At 38.1% G+C, this 12,380-nt stretch overlaps 2 protein-coding genes across 4 annotated transcripts in view; one reads left to right on the top strand and one right to left on the bottom strand.

Annotated features, from left to right (window-relative positions):
- Positions 1–7,588, bottom strand: part of LOC108037158 (neurotrimin) — a 277,439-nt gene extending 269,851 nt beyond the window's left edge. For both annotated transcript variants that reach the window (XM_044460759.1, XM_044460758.1), the window contains exon 1: positions 7,160–7,588. The gene's annotated coding sequence lies outside the window, so the exon portion shown is untranslated. The remainder of the gene's footprint in view (positions 1–7,159) is intronic.
- A 1,092-nt stretch (positions 7,589–8,680) lies between these two features.
- On the top strand, positions 8,681–10,616 carry LOC108037942. Of its 2 annotated transcripts, XM_017114616.2 has the most exons (3): positions 8,681–9,003; positions 9,422–9,634; positions 9,683–10,616. In XM_017114616.2, the coding sequence occupies exons 1-3, from the start codon at positions 8,849–8,851 to the stop codon at positions 10,296–10,298; spliced, it is 984 nt and encodes a 327-aa protein (XP_016970105.2). In that variant the 5' UTR covers positions 8,681–8,848; the 3' UTR covers positions 10,299–10,616. The 2 variants fall into 2 exon arrangements, with proteins under 2 accessions (XP_016970105.2, XP_016970106.1); XM_017114617.2 differs by lacking the exon at positions 8,681–9,003 and having other exon boundaries at positions 9,543–9,621.
- Positions 10,617–12,380: the final 1,764 nt, after the last annotated feature.

Here is a 12,380-nt window from a genome sequence, read left to right as displayed (position 1 = left end):
CGATTTGAAAAATTTCTTCTACATTTCGATAGGTATTGATAAACACAACAAAACTGCATTTTTACTTTTCAGAAATATTTAAATTTTAAAATCGTATATACGCGATTGTGGGCGTTAAAGGGGGCGTGGCACCATTTTGAAACAAACTTGCGCTGCGTAGGAACTTCTAAAATCTACATGCAAAATGCCAATCTTCTAGCTTTTATAGTTTCCGAGATCTCAGCGTTCATACGGACAGACAGACAGACAAACAGACAGACAGACAGACAGACAGACAGACAGACAGACAGACAGACAGACAGACAGACGGACAGACGGACATGGCTAGATCGACTCGGCTAGTGATCCTGATCAAGAATATATATACTTTATAGGGTCGGAAACGCTTCCTTCTAGCTGTTACATACTTTTGCACGAATACAATATACCCTTTTACTCTACGAGTAACGGGTATAATGACTTCAGAAATTTTATGGTTTTTCCACCTATGTTGATATTTCTTTAGATATATATTTTGTATTATAAAGTTTTTAATGTTTTACTGACAATTGGGTTGATCTAAAATATTAAAAATTACTTTTTAACCTACGGCATACTTAAGAAATATTTATTGCCTTAACTTTGGTGTTTGTAAAGGGATTTTTTATGGGTATTATTTTTGGCCAATCAATCCGACCTACCTAATTTCATGAGGATCGCCAATTCCCAACTTCCAAACTTTAAAAACACCAAAGTTATGGCATTTCCGATCAATGGCGGCTATAGGATGCCAATCCCGCCCGTTCCGTTTTATATACCGTGTGCTAAGGGACGAAGGGTGTGTGGCAAGTTTAAATTCGATATCTTTAAACTGAGAGACTAGTTCGCGTAGAAACAGACGGACTGACATGCTTATATTATAAGAATATATGTATATACTTTATAGGGTCGGAGATGTCTTCTTCACTGCGTTACACACTTTTGACGAAGATTATACTACCCTGTGCAAGTGTATAAAAATAGACTTAAAATTCAACTTGAGGAGCCAATAATTAAATTTGTCACTATAAGTCGCGTGTCCGCGCTAGTAAGGATATTGTGGGTGCGACCCTTTACGGTTTTACCATTGTTCTTGGTAATATAGGCATATAAATCGAAATGTAGTCGTTTTGTAATAACTGCAAGGGTATATGCACTATATAAACTTCGGCTTGCCGAAGTTTGCTTCTTTTCATGTTTTTATTTTATTTTACTCGATTGTTGAATTTTAAAATCAGAAATGCAATTCAGTTCCAATTGTATTAATGAAAAGTCTCAAAAAATGGTTAAACGCCCAAGAGTAGAGTTAAGTGAGACATTAAAGAAAACGAGGACAAAAGCTAGCTTCAGCAAGCCGAAGTTTTAATACCCTTGCGGAAATGAACTTTGGGTGAACCCTAGCGAAAAGATTAAAAAATTTAATCTTTTGGCGTGCGCTTCTCACTTAACATTATAAGAAATGGAGGGAAAAACTCAAAAAACTCACAAAAGTCGATTGCAGGTGTTTACATCTGAGGACAAAATAACATTAATACTATCTGGGGTGCCTCTTCTTAGAGCAAAATGTTTTTTAGGTCCAGAATGTACGAACAAAACAGAATAAAAGTGCAGCTTTGAACTTTAAATTAGCAAATAATTATCAGTAAATTGAAAAAAACAACTGTTAAATTTAAATTGTATTGTTTTTAAATTTCTTTGTACAGCGGCAGACTTGTCTTGCCAAGGTATTTGATAATATCTTTTAAAGGCTCTTTCCCGCAAATACGATATTTGAATTTTAACTGCTTGTCAACAAACCCAGCTGATTGACAGTACGACCGTAGCACGCTTAAATCTGATGAACTCTCATAATTGTGGTCACACTGGAAAGATTAAAGTTTTTACTCTAGCGTAATCGTTTGTCGATCTGGAAACTAGGCTTAACAGTACGACCATAGCACATTCAAATCTGATGAACTCTCGCAGTTACGCTGGAAAGATTCAAGTTTTTCCGCTGGAGAACTTGTTTTTCAATATGAGTACTAGGCTTGTCCATATTTTAAACCTTAAAAGAATCCGATTTTTTGTGAAGTAGCGAAGATTCACCAAAAGCGCATATACACAAAGGATATTTTTCGATGGCATCTATTAATCACTTTTTCTTTTCACAAGATAAATCTGGAAACTAGAAAAGAAAAATATTTTGAATGTTATTGTCATGGTTTACGAAAAATCGTCAATGAACAGAAAAATATTATGTCAACATTGTCATGCCCGATTGTCAATACAGACGCAAAGAAACTTCGGAAACATAAACAATTCTACAGAATTGCATGCAAAGAAATGGTATACGGAGTTCTTGATAAAACAGAGGAGAAGAAAAAAAATGAGGAAAGAATTAGAAAGAAGGTAGGTGTTTTGTTAGTTAGAGGTGCGGACGATCCTGAACGAAAGTTTTATAAATGGAATTGGAAAGTTTATTTAATTGACAGGGATGATGCATTCTGCTTTCATAAGCGCATCACAAAGCCGTATCCTGTTAAATACCTATGTACATATGTCGGAAGAAATAGATTTTTATATATTTATATATTTTATATTTTTATATACTAATTACTGTTTTAATTAAATTAAAATCAAACATCTATATCATATAGCTCCCATTATATTTTTATTTTATTTATTTGTATTTTTTAAAATGTTGTGATATAGTACTTATTTACTATATTAGAATTACGCTTTTAGTTTTGTCAAAATCGGACAACAATATCATTACTGCCATAGAAACGTTGGAAAAATGCTGCGCAAAATCGACATAGCTTAATTTTGTTTTTTTTGGTAATATAGGCTTAGAAATCGATATGTAGTCGTTTTGTAATAACTGCAAGGGAATATGAACTTCGGCTTGCCGATTTTTGATACTTTCTTCTTAATTATAGGATAAGTTGTGATTATCGATGCCCTGAGAATGCATTCGGTAGTCTCAGCGCAATGTATGTAATCCATGCCAATTAATGTTTTGAACGACTTGCCGTCGGGTTTCCCCTATATTTTCGGTAATGTGCTTAATATTAATTAAAAACAAGAGAGAACGCTATAGTCGGGTGCCCCGACTATCAGATACCCGTTACTCAGGTAAAGGGAGTGCGAGGGAGATGGAGATAGAAACTTTGATCACGCATAACTTTTTAAAGAATGGTCCGATTTGAAAACATTTCGATAGGTATTGATAAACACAATAAAACTGCATTTTTACTTTTCCGAAATATTTAAATTTTTAAAATCGTATATAAGCGATTGTGGGCGTTAAAGGCGGCGTGGCACCTTTTTGAAACAAACTTGCGCTGCGTAGGAACTCCTAGAATCTGCATGCAAAATGTCAATCTTCTAGCTTTTATAGTTTCCGAGATCTCAGCGTTCATACGGACAGACAGACGGACAGACAGACGGACAGACGGACATGGCTATATCGACTCGGCTAGTGACCCTGATCAAGAATATATATACTTTATAGGGTCGGAAACGCTTCCTTCTAGCTGTTACATACTTTTGCACGAATACAATATACCCTTTTACTCTACGAGTAACGCGTATAACAAGAGAGAACGCTATAGTCGAGTGCCTCGACTATTAGATACCCCTTACTCAGCTAAACAACTTTTGATTTTGCATTAACATAATGTGATTTAGAGTGACCACAGGAAAATAGGACAAAAAGTTCAAATTATCAATTTGAATTAGGCGATCTCTTAGCGCTGGCAGCTTTACAGCACGAGCATCAGCACCAGCGCTGCTTTAGCGCAGGCAGCTTTTGTCCTGCACCAGCATACACACATAGGCCATTATTTGACTCAGACCTCCAATTTAACTAACTTGATTTGATTTGCACAGTTCTTGGGATATAGTTCGGTATTGACAAATGAAAACCATCGCAATTTCCTTTAATAGAAATCCTTATAGAGAATTAACGTTGACTCTGTTGAGCACCCTAGCCAGCTGTTCCAAAGTCATCCGTTAGATGGCGCTATTGTATTGCGCCATCTACCCCAAGACATTGGTACCACGGGCCATGAAAGGCGGAAATGTAGGCGCTAGCCAGGCTTAAGCGTTTAATGAGTTTTTGGGCGTTAGAGTAGGCATGGCAAACTTTTATTAGGTCAATCGATAGGTATTGACGAAACAAATACATATCAATTCAAATTTTCATAATAGCATCAAAACTGTGGCCACAGCTTGTGGCTTGTGGGCGTCAGAGGGGGCGTGGCACCATTTTGAAACAAACTTGCACTGCGTAGGAACTCCTTAAATCTACATGCAAAATGCCAATCTTCCAGCTTTTATAGTTTCCGAGATCTCAGCGTTCATACGGACGGACAGTCAGACGGACAGACGGACATGGCTAGATCGACTCGGCTAGTGATCCTGAACAAGACTTTATAGGGTCGGAACCACTTCCTTCTACCTGTTACATACTTTTGCACGAATACAATATACCCTTTTACTCTACGAGTAACGGGTATAACAAGAAAGGAAAGCTAACTTCGGGCGGAGCCGAAGTTGAAATACCCTTGCAGAATATTCTGTAAATTATATTCTCCAAAATTATTCATATGATGCATTTTTAACACTCATAAAAATCCCAACTTCCTAACTTAAAAAAACACCAAAGTTATGGCATTTCCAATCGTTCAGTTATATGGCAGCTATAGAATATAGTATATAGTATATACTGCGTGCAAAGGAATGAAGGGTGTGTGCAAAGTTTCAATTCGATATCTTTAAAACTGAGGGCTAGTTCGCGTAAAAACAGACAGACGGACAGACGGGCATGCTTATATCAACTCAGGAGCTGATCCTGATCAAGAATATATATACTTTATAGAGTCGGAGATGTCTCCTTCACTGCGTTGCCCACTTTTGAGCAAAATTATAATACCCTCTGCAAGGGTATAAATATGAACAATAACCTTTGATGATATCTTGGCTATCTAAAGAAATTTACAGACAATAACATATAAATCTGATTTAGGTATTTATAAATGTTATATATATATATATTTAATAAAGCACTATTATGACTTACAATATTTGTCCATATCTACTGCATTATACCAAGTTTTCTTTTGATAACATTGGAATCTAAATGCTTTTTGTCGATCAACCCCAAAATACTGGCCTGAACTGCACAGATAATATTACAACGTTTTTATTCTCTACATTAAATTCTTGCGATCTTTTCCCAAACTGACAAACACTTTCAATGATTAGGATATGCATTATTTTCGATAAGGCCTAAAGCCTAGTACTCAGATTGACGAACTCCGTTCGTCAGCTATGAGAAAGAGCACGGGACAGAGCATACACTTTTCGGGAGGCGCTTTTTGTCACCACGGTACTCAGATCGGCGAAAAAATACCAACCACCTGAAATGAACTCTTAGCGAACGTTCTTTATGTCCTACCGAAAAGATAACAAAATTTAATCTTTTGAAGTGTCTATTGTCAGAGCAGAGTGTTTCTTAGATCAAAAATGTCGGTCTGAGTACCGAGATCAAAAAAGGCCCGACTCAGGGCAATTGTTGCAATCAAAAGTCACCTACGACCTTATCAGCTGCTTGCAAAATGTCATTGGCCCTATTTATAGGGCTATGAAACATTGGTGATATTATTTTATTCATTGAAAATGTCATTGGAACACTAACGAAAATTCGCGGTCTGAAACAATGATTGAGTGCAACAATATAGTGCAACAATGTAGAGTAATATTGCCATTATGACTACAAGGCTATTCTAAGCTTTGCATCTCTTTTCGATCTGTGTGGAAAAAAACATTAATATTATAAGTATGGTTTTATTTTAAAAGTAAAATATATACGTTGTTTAGATTTATTTCTACCAACTCCTGCTAATTACATTTGTCTGCTAGTTTAGCATCCAATCCACAGTCCTGCTATCCTTCTTTGCCTTATTCTCCAGAATACTTACACGTTTTGTGAGGTTGACCTCTACTGTGCTCAAAAGGCGTGATTCGTTTATTGATTCTTTATATCATGGTTCGGCAACCTTTTCGTCGATCAGTTGCAAGAATTCCACACCGAAGATCTTCTACTGAGTTGAAAATTTAAATGTAATTTGTTGTAGCAACTGGGCGTCACTTCATTTCTCGCTTCACAAGCGCAGAACAGACAAATTAGGGTGTGACAAAGATATCTGTTCGGTTGAATTTCGGTTGGAAACAAGTACAATGTTGTTGGTTGTTTCAAATATTTTGTAGGGATTTGCATTTTTTGATTGATTCGTGTAATTATTTTCAGATAATGCATTGTGTTGAATTGTTTTCGGGAGTTTTCATGGTTACATTTATTTAAAGGTTGAAATAATTGTTTTACTTAGTACGAATGCACTTGATTTACAAATGTTGTTCTTGTTTTGACAGCTTGGAACTTGGAATCAAGAGTTTTAAAAAATGTTATCAGTTTTATACAAGATTTTTTTTTAATTCACATTAGAGAAATTTGTCTTAAAACTAGGTTTTATTTGTGAGTGTACTATTTTCATTTGAATGTTTTCTGCTACTGGCGGCAACAAAAGCGAAAGTTTATTATGGTTACGGTTGCCATTTAAAACGAACAGCAACATTGACAAGCATCAATGAGTTTCTGGTACCATATACCATGTACCATGTACATACATAGAATGATTCCGTTAATGCCGATCGTGATTTTTTATGCGAATAGTATTAAAGCCGGTAAAACTTTTCAAAAAGAGGTTAATATGACGTATTCGGTTTGTGCCAAAAAGGAAAACTTGGACAAAGAACTGTTTAGTTGTCTGATGCAGTTGCATCGACGAAACGAACCATAAGCAGTGAAATTCAGTCTTAATAAGAATCGCTTCAAACAGCAAAAGTGGTAAGTATCCCAAGCAATGCCTTAAGTGAGGATACCTCACTGTGGATACATTAATATCATATATGAATACATAGTAAGACATCATAAGCGATGTTCGCCTACATTATTTCATCAGACGTCGTTGAGAATTCATATTTTATAAAAGGTAATGTAGTCTATAAGCCCAATAAAAATAATTTAAGTATTTCCCTGTCTGTCTTTTTGTCCCCTACCTTTATCCCTTATCTAATGTTCCGTTCCATTTAAACTTACCGAGTTAATATCTGAGTATTAAATGAGATGCTGCAGTTGCAAAGCAGATGGGACGTCAGTTGTCAGCCGGAATCAGCAAATCAATTTATAAATAGAGGCAGGAGAAAGCACAACAACTGATATATAAATTATTTTTTCTGCCGTTTTTACAACATTACTAAATACGGGGACCTCGCGGCAGACACTTAGACGCCGTTACAAAAGCACCAACTCCAGTGGGCAGTCGACGTGCATAGATAAGAAACACTCACATATGTTGATTATATACAACAAGACGCAACTAAAGGCCCAGAAATGGCAACCGGAAATATTAGTATTAACTATTTGGTCACCGTTAACAGCGCCAGGTCTCGAAACCAAATACGACACTCTTAGCGGAGGATAGGGATGCGAACACGGAAGCGTAAGCGAATCTCGCGACAACCGAACGTTATGACAGCCGATTTGACACTGGCACGAACGCGGAGAACGAGCAGCCGAGCAACCAGCATCCCATCTACGAGTCGTGGTAGTCGTCAGTTCGGCTGTGGCATGTTAAAAAGATAAACAAATGTTGCGGTTGGCCGTGATTTATGTTAGCTTACATATGTTTATTGCTCCCGTTGCAGACCTAACATAACATGCCGTGCCCCAAAAACTGAATCGAAATCTGAGACCGTTAATGTACTTCCCGGAATGCGTCAAACTAAATTTCATGTTTATCATGAGAGAGGAATATGTATAAAAAAATATTAAAGGGTGCAAAAAACGTATCAGATATAAAAATAACAAAAAACTTTGATCATCGCTTTATAAATTGGGCGTACAATCAATTGTATATTTGTATAACCGTTTTTAATGGTTCCACGGCAAAGAGAAGGCAAATGGGCTTCTTCGCAGTAAATTTGGTAATGTACTCAAGATGTTGTCCCAATTAATACAAAAAAATGTAAATAATTTGAGTTGAGAATTTAATGATTGTGTTTTAGATTTAAAACACAATTAATAAAAACAAAATTGGCAACAAAATACAGTTTTGCCTTAGAACATTTAACTTGCAGTTAAAATCCGCTTGATTTAAGTACTGTTCTGAACAGTTCACAACATTTTCTATTCACTGTTCTGCACAGTTCACAAAAGAACTGTTTACAGAACAATTTCTCATTAACATTTCCCCTTGGAGCTTTAAGGCAAATTTAACTAAGTCATTTAAAACATTCTCCCCGCATCTAAGTCCCTGTTAAGGCATGTTAACCAAGTTGGTAAGTTATCCCTTTACATTTACCGTTATTACCCCTAAAAAAGTTTCTACCAGAAGCCTAAAAGCAATTTGCAAGCCTGCCAAAGCTTTGGGGCGCTTACAAAGCTCCCGTTGCACAAAGCTTCCGTTGCACAAAGCTCCCCTTCAACTCCACTTGACAGCGCAAACAGCGAAAGCCAAAACACAGGCAAACAGCTGACTTTCGAAAGTCACCGCACTATTCCCAATCACTCAGCTGTTGCAGGGCCAAAACAGTTACGCGCTGGTTCTACTTGAAAAGGTCTTAAAAACAACAGGAAGGACCAAGGAAAGGGGTTGCTGGCCTGAGCAGCAAAGCCTTGACCCAAGAATATGACGCCATGTAGGCGCAAAAATAATGTGAATCGCTAGGCACAACTACACCGAAACCAAAAAAGATCTTGCAACAGCAGCAGGAGTTGCACGTTTCCATGGGTTCATGTCTTGGCAGCAGTGCTGCCACCGCCACCGCCCCCGCCCAAACCGCAAACACATCGACGTCTAACTCTAGCACTCACTCAACGACCTCGGGATCGTCTTACTTGACAACCCCATCACCCTTTTGGATGGCAAACAGCTGGCTTGGGTAAGTTAGTTATGTTATCTAAACTTTATTAAATTTGTAGCTCGCAAATCCAATAACCAGTTTTCTAACTAGACAATCAACATAATCTTAGCTAGGGGTTTGGTTTATTTGGTTTACGACTGGCCCACAGGTAGTCTAAACTGCTTGGTAAATACAACTGGTCGAATTCCAGTCGCTGCTATCCAACGGATCAATAGCCTGAAAATGTGCAACGGCCGCTGGGCCTTCCTCCCTAATGGGTGGTAACTGCAAGTTATCCCCGCAGCCACAACCAGATCCATAAGCTCTAAATTCAAGTACTATTACATTCTGCAAAATTTTTATTTTTGCAAAGGTCTTTAACGTAGCTCTTTCGGTTCTAAACTTTAGCAATTGCTTTCTTTCCATTTACCACTCTCTTTTATTTTTCACTATGTAGGCGGCACCACAAAACCGGAGGTAGAGTTGATGAACGAGAAAGATACGGTCAACAGGTAGAGCTCATATCAAGTGCGAAAAGGACTTGCTGCCAACGAAACGGATTCATCTACCGCGTGCTACGGTTTAAGCGGAGGCAGCAATGCCGAAATTTGTTAGGCCAGAACTGTGAGCAGCAGTCCAGCTATGCCAAGTTGCAGTGTGAGTGTGGCAGGTATGTGAGGCCCTCAGTAACGTTAGAATACTGACAGAATCCTTTCAGAGCCATGCCTGAAATTCAGATGCAAAACCTGGACGCCTGCAAGCTGCTTAACGCCCAGGCAACGCCCACCAGAGAGACAGAGATGGGACGAGGAAACGTTCTGCGCATTTTTAACTCACGTGCCAGCTCCTCATTGGACCTTGAGTGGGAGCACGAGTACTCGCAGCTGCGGCAGTACCAACTCCAATGCCAACAAACTTGTAAGGAGCCACATTCTATGCCGCCCAAGCCACGATATACATCCCTAGACCAGCTGGCGGCAGCTGCAGCAATGGCTACCGTTCAAGGACGACATGTGGCACGGCAAGCAAGGTTTAACATCCAGCTCCACGGGGGCCCAATCACGCGGACTTCCTGCTGCTCGTCCACGCAGAACTCCTGGTCCCATACATCCACGCCGGAGTCGCTTGAATGGGACGTGGACGAAGAACGGGAGCAGCAGCGCCAGTTGCGCTTAGAGGACGACAATTTAGATGAAGGCACCCTAAAACTACTGCATCAGATCGAGCAGCTAAAACATCATGTGTTGCGGGAGACAGGAGACGGACTCAGCGTGGAGGTTAAGGCCGCCGAAGAGTTGACCGAGGGTCTTCAGTTGGAGACCCATGTAAGTTAATTTAGTATTTTAAGAGGTGTCAAATCACATTTTAGTTGCAACTAAAATACCTTCTGAGAAGTGTTCATGAAGCCCTTGAAAGACACATTTCCGCTTTCAATCTGATTGGCCGAAACTCATTCCTATTATTTTGCTGTTAATTACAAAAATAATGATTTATCATTCGCAACGCAAAATTAATGGCAGAGGACATATTATGTTCAATGTCAATTTAAAATTTCGTTCTAAGCTCAAGTTGCCAGCACCCACGAGCACGAAACTCATAATTTTTCCTACAAGACGAACCAGTAAGAAGTAAATGTAGTTATTATACCCTTGCAGGGGGTATTATAATTTTGGGCAACGCAGTGAAGGAGACATCTCCGACCCTATAAAGTATATATATTCTTGATCAGGATCACCTCCTGAGTTGATATAGCCATGTCCGTCTGTCCGTCTGTCTGTTTCTACGCAAACTAGTCTCTCAGTTTTAAAGCTATCGATTTGAAACTTTGCACACACCCTTCTTTCCTTTGCACGCAGTATATAAGTCGGAACAGCCGGGATCGGCGGACTATATCCTATAGCTGCCATATAACTGATTGATCGGAAATGCCATAACTGTGGAGTTTGTAAAGTTATGAAGTTTGGATTTTCTTGGCCAATCAATCAAACCTACCAAATTTCATAAAGATCGGCCGACTATATCCTATAGCTGCCATATAACTGGACGATTGGAAAAGCCTTAACTTTGGTGTTTTTAAAGTTAGGATTTTTTATGAGTATTAAGAATGCATCATATGAATAATTTTGGAGAATATAATTTACAGAGTATTCTGCAAGGGTATATCAACTTCGGCTCCGCCCGAAGTTAGCTTTCCTTTCTTGTTTTTATACCCGTTACTCGTAGAGTAAAAGGGTATATTGTATTCGTGCAAAAGTATGTAACAGCTAGAAGGAAGCGTTTCCGACCCTATAAAGTATATATATTCTTGATCAGGGTCACTAGCCGAGTCGATATAGCCATGTCCGTCTGTCCGTCTGTCCGTCTGTCTGTCCGTCTGTCTGTCTGTCTGTCTGTCCGTATGAACGCTGAGATCTCGGAAACTATAAAAGCTAGAAGATTGGCATTTTGCATGCAGATTCTAGGAGTTCCTACGCAGCGCAAGTTTGTTTCAAAAAGGTGCCACGCCCCCTTAAACGCCCACAATCGTTAATATACGATTTTAAAAATTTAAATATTTCGGAAAAGTAAAAATGCAGTTTTATTGTGTTTATCAATACCTATCGAAATGTAGAAGAAATTTTTCAAATCGGACCATTCGTTAAAAAGTTATGCGTGATCAAAGTTTCTATCTCCATCTCCCTCGCACTCCCTTTACCTGAGTAACGGGTATCTGATAGTCGGGGCACCCGACTATATCATTCTCTCTTGTTTTTTATTTTAGTGTATCATATATTAATGCTTAACTTTTACTTAAGTATTTGATAAACAACAGTTGTTGTGTTATAACCAAAAATTTTCGAGTATATATGTATTACTTTTAATGATCGGACTTTTCTTTCACAGAATTGTGTATATTATTTAAAGTAAATAGTGCTAAAGGTAATTGTATTTTAAAATTACCATATTTGAGTTAATAGAGTCGTGAAATATATAAAAAAAAGATGATTCTTCGTAATAAATTTTCTGCTTGGAAATAGTATCTAAATTTAGCTTTTTGCAGGCGAGGTCTTCTGGGTCGCTTACTAGGAGTATTACTAGCAAGTCAGATTTCAGCTTAAAACCTAGTACTCAATCCATTCGTCAGCTATGGGACAGAGCGTGCGTACGATTGCGCAGACTTTATTAATTTTCCTCGGCGATTAATAGGAGCTGTAAATAAGAAAATGTGCAATAATTCACTTTTTTATTGAAATGCTTTTGTTCGACTGACTTTTTAAACAAATAAAAAAGGAAAATGGTTCCGAGTATTCATAAATTCCTAACACGAGAATCAGAATATATGTATATTTGAGTATCATTTTTAATAATCCTTGGAAGCACAGTAAATTCTTTTAATATTTTACTTCATCCTCGACTGCCTGCGCGACGTTACCACT

The sequence above is a fragment of the Drosophila rhopaloa genome, unplaced genomic scaffold, assembly GCF_018152115.1.
Source record: "Drosophila rhopaloa isolate 14029-0021.01 unplaced genomic scaffold, ASM1815211v1 contig_218, whole genome shotgun sequence".
In the NCBI taxonomy this organism is placed as follows: domain Eukaryota; kingdom Metazoa; phylum Arthropoda; class Insecta; order Diptera; family Drosophilidae; genus Drosophila; species Drosophila rhopaloa.
This window is presented reverse-complemented; position numbering and strand designations above follow the sequence as displayed.

What these genes read in the sequence shown, in the direction of transcription:
- LOC108037942 (XM_017114616.2), top strand. Translation starts at nt 8,849, where the DNA reads ATGGGTTCATGTCTTGGCAGCAGTGCTGCCACCGCCACCGCCCCCGCC. An exon ending in ATGGCAAACAGCTGGCTTGG is followed by an intron (nt 9,004 to 9,421) that starts GTAAGTTAGTTA and finishes TTCACTATGTAG; the next exon opens with GCGGCACCACAAAACCGGAG. An exon ending in TTGCAGTGTGAGTGTGGCAG is followed by an intron (nt 9,635 to 9,682) that starts GTATGTGAGGCC and finishes GAATCCTTTCAG; the next exon opens with AGCCATGCCTGAAATTCAGA.